The sequence below is a fragment of the Tasmannia lanceolata genome, unplaced genomic scaffold (assembly GCF_043159265.1).
Source record: "Tasmannia lanceolata isolate RefF3 unplaced genomic scaffold, GAP_Taslan_0.1 ptg000012l, whole genome shotgun sequence".
Classification (NCBI taxonomy): Eukaryota; Viridiplantae; Streptophyta; class Magnoliopsida; order Canellales; family Winteraceae; genus Tasmannia; species Tasmannia lanceolata.
In genome coordinates, this window is record NW_027518689.1 from 27,873,243 (window position 1) to 27,893,905 (window position 20,663).

The 20,663-nt window shown below is 38.0% G+C and overlaps 1 protein-coding gene across 1 annotated transcript; it reads left to right on the plus strand.

The window, feature by feature from the left end:
- The first annotated feature begins 696 nt into the window (after positions 1-696).
- Positions 697-19,083, plus strand: AIP3 (ABI3-interacting protein 3). Its single transcript, XM_077391261.1, has 3 exons — positions 697-850; positions 939-1,049; positions 18,658-19,083. Exons 1-3 carry the CDS (start codon positions 842-844, stop codon positions 18,916-18,918), a joined length of 381 nt encoding a protein of 126 aa, XP_077247376.1. The 5' UTR covers positions 697-841; the 3' UTR covers positions 18,919-19,083.
- Positions 19,084-20,663: the final 1,580 nt, after the last annotated feature.

The window sequence follows — 20,663 nt, forward strand, 5'->3', positions numbered from 1 at the left end:
ATGCTATATTGGCAACCAAACAAAGAATTTTGCTTACGCGACAGCTAAATACCATACACGCACATAAAAAAAAGACAAAGAAAGTGAATACTGTTTAAAAAAAAAAAAAAACCCTTAGTAACGAACCCAACTAGAGCTAGGATTAGAGTCGGGTAGATTCCTTTCACCTTCTTCATGAATTTTTTCTAAAGGATTCATTTAGCCGACCTCAACTAGTATGGGAAAAAGGCTTTGTTGAGTTGAGTAAAAAAAAATACCTTCAATAACGAGGATGTATAAGTTAGAGGTGCAACTCAGGTCAAGTTGGATCGGGTTGACGTAGACCCTAGCCCAACCTGAGAAAGCATTCCCTCAACCCTAACTTGACCCAACTCAAGCCTCGGGTTAAGGATGGCCAACCCTAACCCATCCCTGCCTCTAAATCTCTCAACCCTAACCCAACCCTCCTAGCTTGCTTTTCCCAAATCGGGTTGGGTTGGTTTTAAGTTAACCTAGGGTGAAATATAAAACTAAGAAATCATGATAAATAAAAATTAAAGGATAAAATTAGAGGATGGAGGTCGGGTTCGGATTCGGGTTCGGGTCGGGTTGCTCAAGATCTCAACCCTAACCCAACCCAAAATTAAATCGGGTAGTAGAGCCCAACCCAACCCAAGGAAATGCCAACCCAACCGGAGCCAAAATGGGTTTTAACCCATCGAATTCGGGTCGAGCCCTACTCAAGTTGCACCCCTAACTAGAAGGGGTTTCCTGTTAGAGCACTATTTCACTCAAAAGGGGTTTCCTGTTTTTCAAAAGAAAGAGGCCTCACCTTTCTGATTTGGAGCTGTACCTATTCAACATGCAGCAAGTAAAACCCTAACCCTAATACCCAAATCCCTATACCTAGAAAACAAATCAGAATGAATCTAAAAAACGGTTCTTGTGTTGGTTTGCAGGGCGGAGGATCGGAGACGGAGGTAACGTGGGAAGATCAGCAGAACATTAACAAATTCGGAAGATTAAACAATAGATTTCACGAGCTCGAAGACGAGATCAAAATTTCCAAGGTAAAACTCCCTTTTTTTTTTTTCTCGACTTTTCTTCTTCTCATGCTTATTTCTGTTGTTGCGACTTTAAATCAAGCATATTCATCAGTTGCTTTTCTTTTCTTTTCTTTTCTTTTTTATTAGGGTTTTGATGGTTTTATTTATTTTTGCATTTTCATGGCTGTTTTTGGGTGGATGAAATTTAAGTAAAGGGATCCCAATTTCAGCATTTTTCAGACGCTTATTCTGGAGGAGGAATCAACTTAACCTAAGATCTGGTACCAAAATAATGCAGAACTAAAGGGGATAAGGAACTAGAGGGAAATCTTATTGAGTAGTCAACCTAACCAGGATTTGGGTTTTTGTCGATATAGATCACGTTTGAATGATCAAAGTAAAAAAGAACTAGAGATCAAAAGGAGATAAAAAGAGACGAAGAGACGAAGACTATAATGTAACTTAAGTAGTACGGCGCCTTCCTAATTAGTGGGCTTCCCCCTATCACTTACTATACTAATAAGGATGTGATAGGGCTTGCTGATTGGTGGCGCGGAAGCCACCGGCCCATCGCCTCACAAATGAATGAAGGAAGAAGGCATTAGCATTACAAAGATCGCCCCTTCCAGCAGGGGCGAAGCCAGGAATTTACACCTGAGGGGAGTTACCCCTGCACACAAGGGAATTTGCAAGTCATTCGGGGCCGTTGCCTCTCCCACGCTATATGCGGCTCCGCCCCTGCCTTCCAGGAAACCACCGTTTAGAAAAGACTTGGCTTTTTGCCACCATAACGCGTTGTCTTCATGCAGGGACCTCCACCCAACTGCCCTAAAAAACGCTAGGAACATTGGCGCTTTCATTGGCCCAAAGCTCCCTTACCAATCTAATATGACCAGCCCTCCTTCTTACCAAGGTTTTAAATTTCGGCCAAAATCCGAAATCCGAAATTTCGGGTAATTTCGGGTTTCGGTAGATGAAGAAATCGAAATTGGGTAAAGTCGAAACGTTACTTTATTTCGACCAAAATTTTATTATCCTGAAATTTCGGTCCGAAATTTTAGGGATTTCATCCAAAATTTTAGATTTTTTTTATAATTATTTGATATTATCCCGAAATTTCTACTGAAATTACCGAAATTCTGGAAATTTTGGGGAAATTTCAATCGAAATTAATCGGGAGAAAAAATAGGCATTTTATGGATTTGTCTAATTTCGCTTGAAATTTATAAATTTCGGCTGAAATTTCAGTTTTGGTGAGGACCGAAACGCATTCCGAAACCAAAATTTAAAACCTTGCTTCCGACTAGGCTCACATACCGACACTCACACCATCAGATGGATGCCTTTGTATTCCCCATTCCCCTCCCAAAAGAATCTCCTCTGGATTCCTTAGACTATTTTAATGCCTCCTTCCCTCGGACTCTTGAGTATTGTAGCTAAAGACTTCACAGGTTTTTGCTTTCAACGGATGTAAATTATTCTATTTGATATACAGGTAGGGGTCTGTCAAACTCCACATTACCCCCGGCAAAAAAAAAACTCAACGATTCCACTAGGGCTGGCGACTGCCTCTTTTTTTTTTCTTAGAGAACAACTAGCAAGCAACTTCCAATACTAATAAGGGAACTTACGTGAGAGGGGCGTGATAGGGCCCCCTTAGCCCCCTACTCTTAAAAAGGGTTGGGAGATGCCCTCTTGCTATGAACCACGAGTACTCTCTGGAGGCCCAGGCACCTGGGTTGGGTGCATATTGGGTGCGGGTGCGCCCAGGTACTCCCTGGGTACATACGGGGTACGCACCCAAACATCATTGGGAGGATGAGGGCATACTTGGGCGCACCTGCACTCTCTGGAGGCCCAACGATATCCTATTTTTATAAATTCTCACTGTTGATCATCTTCCACATGGAAATAAGATCATTTAGGGGCCGTTTGGATACGTAGATTTTAGAATCTTGGATTTTGAGATCGTAGTTTGAAGACGAGAGAAGGAGGCCGACCATATCGCTTCTCCGGAGGAGACCCACAAAATTGTAGTTGGGAGATGAGAGAAGAAGGAGATCGACAATTAAATTTCACTATTTAATTTTATAATTTTTTAAATATATAATAAAATATAAAAATATATTATATTCATCGTACCCCCAACGTACCCGTATCGTGTCGTACCCGCACCCCGTACCCATATTCGTGCTTCATAGCCCTCTTGAAACAATCATCATTTGTATAGGCCCCCACTCACACTATAGAAGTGCATATGCTTTCAAAATATAGGGCTTCTCTCTATCCTTCCTTTCATCCTGGAAGGGAGACCTGAACTACTTGGCTTTGGGGTCACCTTCAGTTTTTTTCCATCGTTCTTTAGTCGTCAGAAGTATAAATATGGAAAATAAATACAGAAGAGGAAGGAAGAAGAGAATAGGAGAAAGGGAGAGAAAGGGAGAGAAGAGAGTTCTCGAATGGTTAAAGGAAACCCAATCCATGAACCTTTTTCTTTATTATTTGCTCAAGAAAGAGCAAACCCAACCAATGAAATTGGATCCCACACAATTAAATTTCAAACTTAAGTTTAAAATGTGTGACTGAAGTACAAGGATAAAATGAATGATATGTCTACCCGTCTACTAAAACCCACAAAAAAAAAAGCTTTATTTACATCATGACAATACATGATGGGGCCCAGTCTCATCCAACCCCATCATTCGTCTACATTGACCCTTAAACTGGAGCATAGAGGCCACACATGGTTAGCTTGCCAATAATATCACGTAGACAAGATCGAACTGTAGCCTTAGTAAGTATATCACCCAACTGAGACGCAAATCAAACAAATGGAGTTGAGATAGTTTGAGAAGACACTTTCTTGCTAGCAAAATGATAGTCCATTTTTTGTAGTCCATTTTGATGTGCTTAATCCTCTCATTGAAGACTGGATTAAAGGCAATATGTATGGTGGTTTGATTATCAAAATGAAGTTGCATAGGGGTAGAAACCTCAACACTCATATGTATGAGAAGAGAACAAAACTAGATTATCTCAGATGTAGCATGAGCCATCGATCGATATTCAGCTTCAAATGAAGAATGAGCAGTCATAGAATGTTTCTTACTCTTCCACGTCACAAAATTACCACTAACTAATGTGCAATAACCGTTGGTAGATCTCCTATCATATGACTTGTTGGTCCAATCAGCATCATAGTACCCTCAAACATCCAAGTGGCCATGTTTCTGATACAGAATGCCTTTTCCTGGTGATCCTTTCAGATACTTTAGAATGCAAGTAACAGTCTCATAATGATGTTTGCATGACTTGTGCATGAATTGACTTGCCGCACTCACAGCATAAGTACTGCTGGATGTTTGATAGACAAATAAATAGGTTTCCCAGACAATCGTTGATAGCCCATACTATATCTCAAAGGATCTGAAATATTTCTATAAACTTAATGATTCAACCCAATGGTACTATTAACGTGTTTTGCTCCCAGGAAACTAGTGTCCTTAGGGTTGTTTCTACCATTTCACAAAGATGAAGCATTGGATAGGCCAGTTTTCAGAAAAGCTCAGCGGTCTATCCATTTTTTATATATGATTGACCAGTTCAGTCTTCCAGATATAGTTAATGGGATAAAATGGAATGGGGGACTTTTGCATGACTAGAACCCTTGTTGCTTGCAAAAGGTATATGGAAACCTGCTACCAACATGCAAATGTTTTGTTAGAAACTGTTTTATAGCTTTTGTTTAAGAATGTTAGCGGAAATCTTTGTTAAAAAAACAAAAAAACATAGCTTAAGTTAAACTCCATTCAATGTTGGATCCCCCACGCACCACCACCACCACACCCGCCCCCCCCCCCCCCCCCCCCCCCCCCTCCACACGAGAGAGAGAGAGAGAGAGAGAGAGAGAGAGAGTTTTTTGCCTCAAAGTTTTTTTTCTTCCTGAAAACCCTTCATGTAAGTTTTAATGTTTATATTATTTCAAAAAAAGAAAAGAAAAGAAAACTCACTCTAAAACAGCTTAAAGTTGATCATTGTTATTGATTCATTTCAAGTATTGTATGTATAATCGTTAGTATCAAAATTGATTTATTACTTTTCATACAATTTTTACATCTTCATCAATGAACCACTGTAATTATGTACGTATCTTCTTCATACTTAATTCATTTTCAGTTCACATAAAGAAGAAGTCATTGAACCATCAAGTCAGCCTAGTTTGGTAAGGTCCAATTGAACTGGTGAACTTGCCAGAATTTTTTTTAAATTCCACCAAACTCGAAACGACCGAAATATTTTCATTTCCTTCCCTCCCGAAGTGCATAACGAAACCAAAATGTAAGTGTATTAGTAGTATTCTATACTAATATGTGTTACATAATTATACTTATGCGTATTACAGGTGGAACATGGTGTATGTATTATGTACAATTATTTATATGAATGACATGTAAAATGTGTTAGGTATTGAATCATTAGACGTGCAACATCACATGTCACTAGGTGTTCAATGTTAAAAAATTATGGGTAATTTTTTTCATTACATGATAGTTTTTAGTTTGCATTTGTGCTTATTCTAGCACTTCCTAAAGTTTCATTTTAAATATCCATCATCATCATATGTTTCCATACGTTTCTATAATTTTACAAGATTTTCATCTGAAATGACATGTTTCTTTTAAATCGTTGATTTTTTTGAGAAAAATAAAATAAAATAAGGTGTTAGGTGAGATCTCAAACACATCACCGTCAGCGCCACCTTCATATAAATTGTTGTTGTGCTGCGATTGTGGCCCGTGAGGCTGTTAAACTGCTAAAAACATCTCTATCGGAGTCCAGCTGCTTCCTTAAATTCATTCTTTTTTGAAAAAAATAATATCTACCATATGTCAAACGATCAAGTTCCTGATCGGTTCTATTGATCCCATTCATTCCAATATGGTACAACTTGGTACTGCATTGGTGTTTTGACAAATTGGTGTTTTTTTTTTCAATAGTTCTCAAAAAAAGTAACTGGTAGTTTCTCTTTTGTGCATTCCTGGCAGGTTGAAACTCCTCCATCATACTGCATTTGGCGCAAAACCATGTAAAGGATCATGCTGTTTCATACCCACATTTAACATGAAACCATGAAAACAAAGCTTTTGCACTTCTACTTTCTACATTGCCTTTGAACTTCTCGTGACTTACCTGAGGTTCCATGGCCTTCATTATGTCAAGATTTGATGGCTTCAGCATTCAGCCTCTTCTTATAGACTTTGTTGCCTGACTCTGTTACACTCTCTGTACTGTGATCATATGATTACCTTCCAAATTGCACTCGATTCAGTTTTCTTTGAGGATGTGAAGCACATAAGTATTGAATCAGTTGCCCCAAATTCAATTTCTGAGAGCATGAAGGGCCTTCCATTTTTTTTATTTGGGCGAAGTGATTGATGTGATTATCTTGCAAGTTGCGACATGTTTTTCAGATCAAAATTGCAGGGCCAGGTTAACTTCCAATGTTATTTGGGTGAAGTGATTTGAGTGGTTACCTCACTGCATGTTTTTCTGGTTACAATTGCTATGTTAATTCACTGTTTCATTGAATGAGATGAAAACTTATTAGTTCTTCTATTGACCCACACCTTTCTAATTTGGATAGGGATGGGGTGCTACTGCTAACAAAAGTTATATACTAGGCTGTGCTAGGGCGTAGTTTTGCCTCTGTCTCCTTGGTGTATTCTTAAGTGATATTTCGTATCCCGTAAGCTTGTTTCATTATATGAGTTGACGTATTCTTGCACATTCTGTTTGTATCATGAACAATTTGGCTTCTCTTTTTTATCTATTATTTGCTGATTAAGTTATAGAGAGAATAGGAATAAAAAACACGTGTTTTTCTTTATACTTTTAAGAGTAGACAAAAAAGATTAAGTTGTAGAGGAGTGCCAGGAAAATGCCTAGGGACACATAAGGGCCGGGACAACCACTTCCTCCTATATGTGCCGGATAAGTATTCAGTGAGCTAGCCCAAATGTACGATTTGCAGGGAGTGGTTGTCCTGGCCATGACACCCTCCTTGGGCATCCTCGTATCCTTTTCCAACTTAAAAAGGAACTAATGCAGATTGTAGGCCCAATAAGAGGCATATCTGCCAATTAGGATTTATTTCCATGTTATTTAGTTACTAGGATTCTTATTTCCATGTTTTTAGTTTAGGGTTAGGGTTAGGGCTTGAAAGAGATTGTGCTTGTTTGGTATAGGAAAAGATGGCTGCAGGGGTTTAAACAGATTTTGGATTATGGTTAGGGTTCTAGAATTTTGGTTTGGGGTTGTTAGGGACTGGATTTAATATAATCAAGAAGGGGCTGAAATTGAAAGTGATGAGGGGCTTGTTACTGAATCTTGGTTACTGTGAGATGGTGGATGGGCTGAAAATTAGGTTTTATAAAACTATAGGTTTTTTGGGTTCGTAGGTACAGTTAGGGGTGAAATTAATTTCTGGGTTGCCAAACTGACGTGGTCCATTGGAAGGATGTTCAGGGATATAATGGTATTCGGATGATAGGTAAGGGTTTGGGCGGTACTAAGGGTTTTGGGATGTAGGTTGATGATGACCGAGATGGCTGGTGAGTCAACTCGACAATAACCCAAAAATCAGCCTTTCTCGATTAGGAACATATTTCATGTTTCGTTGTTCTTGGTTGGAAACGAATTTTGCCCGAGAGAACTTGGATCCTTCGTTCTGATTCCAAATGATGCAGATGGTAGGCCCAATAAGAGGCATATCTACCCATTAGGACTTACTGCCATGTTATTTAGTTATTAAGATTCTTATTTCCATGTTTTTAGTTTTAGGGCTTTTATTTTCCATGGAATTTTACTTCAATTGCCTATATAAAGGCCTTATGTATTAGGGATTATAAGTTTTGATAAATTAAAGATTCATTGAGATTGTCCCCGAATTCTTCTTTTCTTCTATTTCTAGTTCTCTTCTTCTTCCCTATTCTCTTCCCCTAATTTCTTCTTCTTCTTCTTCTTCTTCCTCTATTCTTCTCCTCTCTTTCTTCTATTTCCCTTCCCGGTCCTACATCAAATTTGGTATCAGAGCGAAAGATCCTAGCCTTCGAAGGTGATGCGCAACTTCCGGCTGAGCCGCGAATCGCCATCAAATTTCAACTCAAAGTCGAGGTACTTTCTTTTCTTAATCTCAGCCCCAAACCTGCAGAAAATTTACACCAAATCAGCCCCAAAACCAGTCCTTAAGCCCTTTATCCAGCCCATCCTAACCCTAACCTATTCCCCTCTATTTATCCAATCAAAACCTACCCAAAGAAGCATCAGCAAACCAGTCCCAAACATCTATCCCTTTAAATAGGTGCTCTGCCAACTTCCCAAAACCTGAAACCAGTCACCACTAGCCCTTGTTTTCACCTAACCCATCATTCAACCTTCTTCCTTCAATTGCCGAGTTGATTGAAATCCCTTTCCCTAATCTTCAGCCCCTGTCATTAATCGGAAACTCTCCAATATATTAGGGTTTCTAGCTATGTTTTCTTGATTTTGTGGTTTTCTTTTAAATCAAGAATCTTATTTTGAATCTTTTTTATTTAAGATTTTATGCCCCAATTATATAGAAAACATATTTTCTTGATAAAAAATATTATTGACTGTAATCTAAAATTTCAGGGCATTGTTTTTTAAAGACTGGGGCTATGCGTGTGATCTTTATATGGTTTTAAGATGGTTTTCATACAAAATTAGCATGTATTAATTTTTGTTTTTCAATTAATTCGTTATATATTTTTAGTGTGGTGTGTACATATTACTATTCACAGAATGTATTTTTCTTAAATTCGTCACATAAAATGTGATAGTATGTATCGTTTTGTTTTATTCTTTTACTTATATATTGTACAAATTATAAGTATGGTCTTATATGAGATATATGTTATATATATGATATTTTAACTTGAGGATCAGCAAGTTTTATTGCTTCTAAGAACTGATTTTATATGTTTTAGTTTATAAAAATTTTATATGGGGTATAAAGATTATCTTTCAAAGATGTTATATTATGTATATGTAGTCTACAAGCGCTAAGGTGTTGTTTTGATTAAAAATCAGTACTGAAGGTTATAAAAAGATTAAATTTTGATAATAATTGTAAATACGATATAGTTACAAAAAGCTTCTTTACGACAGGAGGTTGTGTTTACGATTATACGTGAGTTTGGTTTAAAAATAGATTTAATGAGGGAAATTAAATAAGTAAAAAGGAAAAAATAGATTTTGTGATAATAGGATAAACAATTAATAATATTTAATATGTTAAATTACAGGTTACTCTTCGGTTTGACATAAAGCTAGTTCGCATCGCCTCCCTACACTCAAATTTAGGGGTGAGCATTATTCGGTTATAACCGAAGAACCGAACCGATTTGGTCGGTTCGGTTCGGTTTTTCTCCATTTCGGTTCGGTTTCGGTTAGTTTTTTGGGAAATTCGGTTATTCGGTTTCGGTTTCGGTTATCTAAAAAAAAAATTCGGTTAACCGAAATAACCGAAATAAGGGATGAAACCATTTTTTTTTCAAAAAAAGTTGCTTTATGTGCACTCCGTGGGATGATCAAAACCGTCCATTCGATTGATCACAACTTAATTATGTTGTGCTCAAAAATTCATTTTGATCGGATGATCCTAGCCCTCCGATCCAAGCCTAAATTTTACTTTTTTCCCTCTTTTCCTCTCACAATTCGGTTATTCGGTTATAACCGAATAACCGAATTTGTAATCGGTTCGGTTTCGGTTCGGTTTCTCATAATTCGGTTTCAGTTTCGGTTCGAATTTTGCGAAACCGAAATAATTTCGGTTTTAACATTTCGGTTTTTTCGGTTCGGTTTTAACCGAATAACCACCCCTGCTCAAATTGATACAATGCAAGTGATAGTTGACTAATTTTATAAAAGTGTTTTAATGGTTGATATTGTAGTTCGGTAATGTACATATCCTTCGTAGTACGTGTTTATACAGCACAAGTAAAATCTGAAACTGGTTGTGTTGATTCTTGGCTATATGTATATATTAGTGTGTTTAAGTGTTATTTTGATAATACTACGGCTTATATATGTACATAGTATGTATATAGTAAACTTTCCACGTGCGGCGTGACATGTGAGATAAAAGAAATAAAACTATAACACTATATATACATATGTTGGTTTTCTTTGAAGTAGTCCATGCAATACTCTTCTGGTTCGTTATATCACCTTTCCGTGTTCTAAATGATATCATTTCTTCTCTTATTTCTATGTCTTTCGGATATCATGCATGTTCTCTTTAGAGATTCTCATATTTCCGTTTTTGTTTTGGCTATTCACATATCATGTGATGTATGGATCATTATTATAATGCAATCTCATTAAAATGCTATTTATTTCATGAGTCTACTAAATGATCAGGATCAGTTCGTAGAACTGACCCTGATATTATCCACAGGTTACGTAGGTGATGACATGATAACTTGAACACAACAATGGAGCTTAAAGGGATCGTGGGAAGAGTGTTGGCCGTGTAGCCTTATTAGTTTGTCTCATTCGAGTTGGTCAGTAGACTCTTAGATTTAGTGTTAGTTTGTAAATTTAAAAAGGAATGAAATTGGTATTTGTAGTTGTGAGTTTTATCTTGTTTCCCTTTTGGGGTGACGATTCGGATTTTGTGGGTGTTGTATTTAAAAAAACATTGTCTAAAAAAAATTGCCCCAAATCCGGGTAGTTATATGTGGTATCAGAGCATAGGGTTAGTGGTCTCAGGTGCGCCTGTGAGTTTGGGTACATCACAGGAAGGGTAGATGTAAGCAAGGAGCAATTAGGAAACGGTACAACAGATTTGTGTGTACCGGGCACATGAGTTAATTGTGTTGTAAGAAACCACTTGAAGGACTTACGTGCATCGGGTGACGCCTGTTTGACATGTGAGCGAGTTGTGTGGTGGAAGATAAAAAGTTTAGGTGAGAGCTCCATGGGTGATTTAGGCGAACCAGGAACACTTAGTAGGTGAGGGTTGGCTATGCTGGTATGGGACAATGTAGTGAACTCAAACATATTGAGAGCTTGGTTGGGTGAGGGTTGACTATGTTGGTATGGGATGATACAGTGGACTCAAACGCGCTGACATTGCTTGGTTCGTTTAGAAAAAAAAAAAAAAATTATTATGCTATTCTCTCGCTTAGACTGGGATCATATGGTATAACAAGCGGGTTAGCTATGTTGGTATAAGACAATATAACGAATTTGGGTGCACCAGAAGTACATGGTCTAGCAGGTGAGTTAATTGTGTGAGGAAGTGAGATAGGCTCATGTGGACTAAGGGTCTGGTTAGTATGCGAGTTAACTATACTGGTATGCGTACGTCGTAGGAAAGGGATAGTTAGATATGACTTAATTAAAAACTATGCACCCCTCATGATTCTCATAATACACTTTAAAGAAAACACAGCACCAACATATGTTAATCACATTTGACGACACGAATAATGGACCGAGCCATATCATCAGACGTTTGTTCATAACTAAATTCTATGATACACTATTCGCTAAAGACACATAAAACTAATGAACGCCATAATATGTTGTTTGGTTAGGATACACACTAATGAAATTCTTAATACGTTGTCTGTTAATTATTAAATTTTCTCTTCAAATTCATAAACCGTGTCTAACTTAGAATTTTCAAAGATTGTTTGGATAGCTACTCTCCTTTGATTGTGTTGTTTGCATATCACCTTAGTCTTGTAACTTTAATACATGAAAAACTTTAACTAACGGAATTTAGGGAGTCGAATTTCGGGGACAAAATTCCTTTAAGGAGAGTAGAATGTAAAGACCCAGCCTCACATGGCCCTAGAAAGTTAATAACCTTAATTAAATCTTGACCGAAAATCTCCGACCAAAAATCAGTGTATTTTCGTTTTTTTAGTATAACTAATTTCTGGGGCATCAAATCTTGTTCGTTCGACTTGATTTTGGTCCCGGTAGATGGGTATTTCGAATACCTATCCAATGGACCCAAGATCGCGTGATTTGGACTCGATTTGAGGAAATTATGACCATTTTTCTATTAGGGGTAAGTGTTAGTGTGAACTTTGTTTTATTAGGCAACTTTTGAGTTTTTATTTTTATTTAAAAACTTTTGTTTAGTAGTTAAATTTGATAAGTACATCCGTAGGGAGTTTTAATAAAGATGGACTCTTGCTAATTGTGGAAGACTTAGATTAGGAAACTAACTTTTAAGATTAAATCTAATTGGAAAATCCACTTTAAGCACAAATCTCATTAGCTACCCATAACGACGAAAAACACCAATTCTTCTTCTCTTTTCCTTTTTCTTTTATTCTTTTTTTCCCTTCTCTCTCTCTCTCTCTCTCTTGGTTTTTGGACGTGCACAAGTAGGGATGCAAAAGCCCATGTTTTGGGTTTTTAATAGCTAATGAGTTTTGTGCTTAAAGTGGGTTTCCCAATTAGATTTAATGTTAAAAGTTAGTTTCCTAATCTAAGTTTTTCACAATTAGCAAGAGTCAATCTTTATTAAAACTCTCTAAGGCTGTACTCATCAAATTTAATAACTAAACTAAAGTTTTTAAATAAAAATAAAAACCCAAAAGTTGCCTAATTAAGATAAAGTTCGAACTAACACTTAACCCTAATAGAAAAATGGTCATAACTTCCTCAAATCGTGTCTGAATCGCGTGATCTTGGGTCCGTTGGATAGGTATTTGAAATACCCATCTACCGGGACCAAAATCAAGTCGAACTGACAAGATTTGATACCTCAAAAATTGGTTATACTAAAAACTAAAAATACACTGTGATTTTTGGTCTGAGGATCTACGGTCAAGATTTAATTAAGGTTATTAACTTTCTAGGCCCGTGTGGGGCTGGGTCTTTACACGTATGCATGAGTGGGATTTGCAGAGCCACTTAGCTGCCACTTCTCACCTATCACATAATGATATTAATTCTCAGGAAGGTTAGTAGGAATTTGCTAACAGTACTGAGGAGCCGCATGGTAATCCATCTTACATTGTGGATGAGACCATCATAGTTGTTTTTTATTTTTATTTTTTGAATGGTAAGATTCATTAAAAAAGACCGAGGCAGTCAATATGTACAAATAGAAAACAAACAATACAAAGAAGGCAATACACCCTCAAAGGGGAAGAAAATAAAATTTCTCCAAGGACTCCAAATCCACCCCCCTCCTACCTTGTGAATCTGCCTCTCCATTTGTCAATCTCCTAACATGATTAAACCTCACTTGAGAGTCTCCAATAATATCAAGGATTTCATTAAAAAAATCCGCAAACCTCCACGGAAATTTATGAGAACTGGACAACCATCGGATGACATTTAAAGAATCTCCTTCCACAACAATATTATTAATATTCTCCCCTTCAAGCAGCTTAATACCTTGATGAGCAGCCACATCTTCACCAAACCTCCACAACCACTTTCCCATCCGAGACTGATTCACTAACTTAACCCTTTTAATACCCAAACCACCTTCTTTTATCGGCAAGCAGACCTTCTTCCAGGCCCACTAAAGAAATACCCTTATTTTTCTCAGACCCCCCCATCCCCCCCCCCCCCCCCCCCAAGAAATCTCCTCTGAATCTGTTCAATTCTTTTCGAAACACTCACAGGGCATCTAAATACAGACAATTGATAGATCGGAATGCTTGCTAGTACTGCCTTAATCAAAGTGAGACGACCACCGCGAGATACAACATTTCTCTTCCAAGTATCCAATCTCCTCTCCACCCTCTCGATAATCGGCGCCCAACTAGCAATACTTGGCCTCCCGAAACCCAAAGGCAGCCCCAAATAAGATGAAGGAAAATAATCCAACTTACACCTCATAATGCCCGCCAATCCAAGAGACAACTCATGATCAATATTGACTCCATACAGCTTAGACTTATGGAAATTTACATGTTGGCCCGAAATCAATTCGTACCAACGAATAATAGCTTTAAGATAGAGAACAGATTCAACCTCTGACGAAGAGAATAACAAAGTATCATCCGCAAACTGAAGATGAGTAATCTCCACTTCTTTATGACTATTATAGTTGTTGAGCCCATGATTAAGTCAAATACAGAATCAGAGGTGGAAGATATGGAGCCAAAGAGTCCAGTGATTGATGAGGTATTACCAACATATGGAGAGCTTGAGCATTGCACTGAGGGTATCTCTTCCACATCAGGGTGACATTATTGAGTCTTCCGTGGATATTCAGACAGAGAATTTTAGCATATCGCACGATAGCACTGAGCCAAATACGATTCATAGTTGTAATTTTCGTTTCGGTGGCCATTTCGTTTTGGCCACCAAAACGAAATTTTGGTAAATTTCGTATAAGACTTTTTGGTTAATTTTGGTAAATTACGGCAAATTACGGCCGAAATTTTCGGAATGGACCGAAATCCGGAACGAAACAAAATTTTCGTCATTATTCAGATTTTCGGCCGAAACTGAAACGTTTCGTCCATTTCAGACGAAACGAAACGAAATTTATAACAATGGTATTATTGAAAAGTTTTACCAAGGTTTGCTAGAGATTGACCTTGAAGAGCAGGGATTGACGGTACCCATGGCCATCACTCCAGTCCAGGAGGAGTACGTTGCTATATTCCCTGCCACATTACTTGTCAGGGGAGGTTCGTTTCTTTATGGTTCTCCATGGATGATGTCTTCTATATCGCTATACTCGCGTTCCATACCACTTTCACAGATATCACGAGCGTTATACGGCATTCGAGGCTATGGTGGATTGCGACTCTCATGCTGCTTGAGTGGGTCGTCTACATATTTGATCCAGACGGATTAGAACTCGGGGGCAAGTTCTTTTCAAGAGGGGGAGAATGATGCAGATTGTAGGCCCAATAAGAGACATATCTGCCCATTAGGATTTATTTCCATGTTATTTAGTTACTAGGATTCTTATTTTCATGTTTTTAGTTTCCAGGATTTCATTTCCATGTTTTTAGTTTTAGGGCTTTTATTTTCCATGGAATTTTACTTCAATTGCCTATATAAAGGCCTCATGAATTAAGGATTATAAGTTTTTATGAATTAAAGATTGATTGAGATTTGTCCCCTCTAATTTTTCTCTTCTTCTATTTCTAGCTCTTCTTTTTCCCTATTCTCTTCACCCCTAATTTCTTCTTCTTCTTCCTTTATTCTTCTCCTTCTCTTCTCTTCTTCTCTTTCTTCTATTTCCCTTCCTTGTCCTACATCAAGAATTCCTTGGAAATTGTAGTGAACAAAACTCATAACGCCACCTGCTCACCACAACTGACGAGGCAAGAGCCATAATTTTTTTTTAGGGCTTTAAATTGTTTTCAACATCAAATTGAGGGCCAAAATGCCGTTTTGTAGTTTTCTTTTCCAAAAGATGACCCACATATTATTTAAAAGATTTACTGCTGGCGTATGAGGGCTAGCAATGCCCCTTGGGCTCGGAGGGTGTGACCTAGGAGGGTTTGATTAACTTGGCCCTGACGCCGCAATGGTGCTACTCAATAAAGATATTGGTTGCGCCTTTCCCATCACCAATTGGTTTTGGGATAGCTGGTAGCACCACGATCCTATATTTACCTCATATATGGTTTTGTTCGAGTAATCCAAGCTAAAAGTTTTATCATTCTATATAAAAACTCATTAAAGTCTGCTCATCATCGCACCAGAAAATTGTACAACTCGCATGCTCAGTCAAGTCAACTAAGTTAGAGCAGAGTTGTGTGCAGACCTGATTATTTTGTCTAAAATCCATGGGTATATTTGGCATTATGGGTCCAACAGTAAGATTGTTGTTATGCATGCTACTTTTTTTTTTGAATGGCAATTATGTATGCTATTTTTACATTAGTTGGCTTTGTTAAGCTGCTGGTGGGATTAATAATTTCTATTTGGAGTCTTGCGACAACTTCTATGTGACCGACTTTAATATCCGATTTTATGTTTTAACTAATTCAAGAAGCAAATCGTTTGGCTACCTCTTGGCGTGGGCATGCCCTTGGAAGCACGAAGCGGGTGTGGGGGCGGGCGCGGGGAAGCATGGGGGTCTAGAAGAGTCTAAGGTTGTGAGCACCATGGGAGCGTTTATTTCTAACCGTCTTTATATGTATCTTTCAAAATTTAAGTACATCAAAAAACTAGTAATTTCTAACCATCTTCATTTCCGTTCCCTCTTTCCTCGTACCTTCTGAAGACACCTCTGTGCTTGCTCCAATGAAGTAATTTGAAGAGTTTGAGGAGGTTGATGCAAGGAGGTTGGTGATGGTGGGACGCCTTTGTGCTTGCTCCATGGGAGCGGTTTCCTTCCTAACGAGTGTTGCATCACGGTTCTAGCGCAGGAGTGACACTCGTGGGGAAGATTCCTGCTTCTAAGGGCATGTCTTCTAAGGCTCTTCATCTGATGATGGAAAGAGTTGAAGTTGCTAAGGTTGACGGATGGGTACCTTTTCTTTCGGGTGGAAGGAATGTGCTTATTTTAACAACGTTCTCTGATCTCCCAATCTAGTTCGTGTCCTTAAAATTTTGGGGAAGATAGTTAAGAAGTTGGGTAAATTTCAAATAGACTTTTTGTGAGAAAGTAGTGATGGAGGGAGTAGTTCTAGCACCTTGTGATGTGGGGTCCAAAGTGAGTTTTTGCCAGCCAATATGATTAGATAGTGTCCTACTCTGTCATGCCTATTGAAGCCTCTATAAGATTGTATAGGAGACAGGGCGAGTGTTTTAGAATGATGAGTGGGATAAAGGATGGTTATGCGTTTCGGCATTTCATGGAACCTCAAAGATGATGGAATCATACTTTGAATGTAATTTTACTCTTCTCTGTATGCTTGAAGAGGATTTTCGTCTCAAGTGGAATGCATTGGACACTTTGGTGATGGGCTCTAGGTGGTTTTTTGGTACTTTTTGGTCAGAAGGTGACCAGGCAAGATTTTTGGGAGGATATGGAAAACCCAATTCCTCCAAGTATACAAAGTTTTGTTGGAAGACGGTGTTGGAAAGTTTCAATACAATGGATCTTATTAAGAAATGAGTCTATTTGGTGAGTAGATGAATGAAGCAGAGTTAGAAAACCATAGCTCCGTCTATTGCGAGTTGGTATGAAGAATTTAGGGTGCTGGCCTAAAGTGGGTTGGATTGAATTAGGTTCTCCCCGAAATCCGTTCTTTTGGATGTTTAAAGGTGCCTTCACCTTATTAGAGGAGTCGAGTGCTTTGGTCCTTGTCTCCATTTCTGGTGGTGTGGACAATGTGAAAAAAAAGGAATCAAAGAATGTTTCAGGATAAAAACTCCTTGATTGGCAGGCTTATTCTTGATATCAAATACTAGCTTGCTTGTGAGCAATGAGTTTTGATATAAGCCAGGCAAGACGTGTTTAGAAGATGGTACGGGGCAGGACAGGTGAGTAGGCTTATTAAGAGACGAAAGGCCCTAAATGGTTTCCTCTGCCATCCCATACTAATAATTGAGTTTTGATGGGTCTTCGTTGGGAAATACTGGGCCAACAAAAGTGAGACATTTGTATGAGATTTTAAAGGCAAAATAGTGGACCATTCAAAATAAAAATAAATTAATTAATAAAGGCAAAACAGTGGTAACATTGTTTTCTATCACACTTGGATACTACTAGAAATCCCAGCATATCATGTCCGACACGCTCAATACCCAGATACTTCATGGATACTTATGTTGGTCAAACAATTGTCTTGTTTCAAATCTATGCTTCTCTATTGGAATTAACAAATGTTTTTTGCTTTTAGTGTCTTGTTTTTGCAACTATAACTTTGAGCATGTTTTCCTGCAAATCCTATTTTAAATTAATTATTAATTTCATCATTTAAGTCAAATCAAGTTGTCTTATAACATTTTTTTTAATAAATGTCTTTTGCCTTATCTCATGCCATGAGATATATCCGTATCCATATCCATACCCGTGTCCTACATTCTGGAAAATACTGGGTTGCATCTCCGTTCCCATGTCTGTATCCATATCCGTATCTGTAACGGGGTATCATAGTTTCTCATGCCCAATAGGTGTCAAGGACCCCAGTGAAGTATGGATGACACACATTTATGAAGAGGAGTTGCGAGGGTGGCTATGAATTGAACGTTACTCTTGCACGTGCACGTGATTGCTCGGGTGGTCCATATTCCAGGCCATGGCAGTTAACTCATATAATCAAGGAGATTGTAGATGTGTGTAATCTTAGACATGCTAATGATTTGCCAAACTCTTGCTAAAAGAGGGTGGTGCAAGAGATGTCTAGCTTTGGGGCAATCCCTTTTGTTTTGATAATTTTTTTTTTTTTTCGATTTTCATTGATAAAAGAATGAATTCCGTGCTTATAATGGGGGTTTTCAAGGTATCAGATATAACAGAACTACTTACAGAGGTTGGTTTTGTCACATCTAGTTTCACACCATGCCTGACCAACAACTTCTGCAAGTACATGTTTTGCTCTTGTTTCTTTCTTTCAGCATCTCTTTCAATGTCATCTCAAATTGTCATTGTTTTAGACAACATTTTCTCTAGCCTCTCTAAATTCTCTGTTCTGGTTCAATGGCTATTTTTCCGCAGGAAACAAATGAAAATTTAGAGGATGCGAGCAACGAATTGATCCTCGCAGATGAAGAGGTGTTGAGGTTTCAGATAGGAGAGGTTTTCGCTCACATGCCGATGGAAGAAGTGGAGAGCAGGCTAGAGAAGATGAAAGAGGAGACATGCAAGAATCTAGAAAGGCTGGAGGAAGAGAAGGATTCCATTCTCGCACAGATGGCCGAGCTAAAGAAGATTTTATATGGGAAATTCAAGGATTCCATCAATTTGGAGGAGGATTGATTGAAATGGGTATCTCTTCCTTTCCTTCCCATACTATTTTCGCAATTGGAAATGTACTCAAAGGAGTTAAGTCTTCCCTCTCCTTATATCCCAGTTTACCACAGTTTGAGTTGTTCTCAAAACTCAAATTCAATGGAGAATGCATGCATTTTATTTTGGTTTGCATTCATTTTCTTCTCCACAATCCAAGCAAGTAAGCCATCTTCAGCCCACCACATTAGGATTCTTCTGTAAGCTTGAATTTTCGTTACAGTTTCTGCAAGTGTCCAACAAGGCGAACAGGGATGATGGGATCAATCCTAATCTGATGATCCAGTTTTGGGTGCCGCTGCATAGGAATTGCTTGATGGGTCAAGGGCTAGGATAATCCCACAATGTGAGATGGATCCAAGTGGACCTGCCTTTGCAATGGTTGGATCAGCAGACTGATTACGTCGGTGAGTCCTAGCAAGTGGCTGTTAGGAAAGGGTCTAATAATTGAAAATTTCTTTAAAAATATCTCAATTTTTTAGGGCGACTGATATTGGCATTACCCTTTTTATCTCGTCTTTTATTATTTAAAGTCAGTTCCCAAAAAACTATCAGAAGCCAATTAAAAAAGAAAAGGCGAGTTGGTGCAATTGTTAAAACATGGTAGTGCCAATATCAGTAGCTCTTTTTTTAATACCCCGATTCTTTTTTAATCTTGAAAAAATTCTCTTAGTATTTGAATTAAATGTGAATCCCTAGAATTAAACCTGAATTTACAGAATTAAAAGCGAAGTCGACAAATAACTCAATCAGTTTCTTATCTATAGCTTGTAAATTCAAAATGAAATGTAAAAAACAGAACTCAGAACCCTAATCTCTGACAAAGAAAGCGCTTAAACATCATTCCATGCTTTAATTATCTATTGAGAAAAATAATTATTTATATAGTAAATGTTTAATGAATAGAAAAAATGATTTTTGAATTATCGCAAACTCTTCTCAAACATTTCCCCATTGTCTTAATGGGTATTTTCCTTGCTAATTTATCCTTGACTCCCAAATTCGTGACCATGAGCCTAATAGTCAGTCACCCTTGAGCCTTTTTATTGAGTAAACTGCGATAGTAAGTTGGATTTATCGCATACAAACTAGCCATGGTCCGTCTATTTAGATCGCATAATCACTCCTGAAATGCAATTAAATTGCACATCTAAAGCACCCATAAACTATCTATTCATCATCCCAATTCCCAAATGAAATATTTAACATTTCATCCTTGACTATGCGGGGGAGACAAACCTCCAAACTAGCTAAGACATGAACTTTTCATCCTTGAATCATTGGAAGAGACATCTTTTATATGGGAGTCGAGTATTATTCAAAATGTACTGTGGGGCCCACTTCATAGGATAGTCCAAACCGTTCATCTGGTAAATAGGCTTGTGTCCCAATGAATGAATGGTTTGGATCATCCTATGGAAGTGGGCTCCACAATACTTTTTGACAAATACTGGACTCAAGGCGCACAGAGTTTTTGAAAAATGTGCACATCATTCAAAATATACGAGAGCTATCTGCAAACTAGTGTGCTGATATTTTCAGGCCTCTTTTTTAAACTTACCAAATTGATAAGGGTCTCTAAATACCTCTCAAAGGTAGACGAGAATAGTGGTCTTGTTATTTGTAAATACTCCTACGAGGCCTTCACACCATATTTCCAAATAAGGTCCAAATTTCGTAGCATGCAAAATGCCCCTAAGCCACATCTTTTCTAC

What these genes read in the sequence shown, in the direction of transcription:
- AIP3 (XM_077391261.1), top strand. An exon ending in ACGAGATCAAAATTTCCAAG is followed by an intron (nt 1,050 to 18,657) that starts GTAAAACTCCCT and finishes ATTTTTCCGCAG; the next exon opens with GAAACAAATGAAAATTTAGA.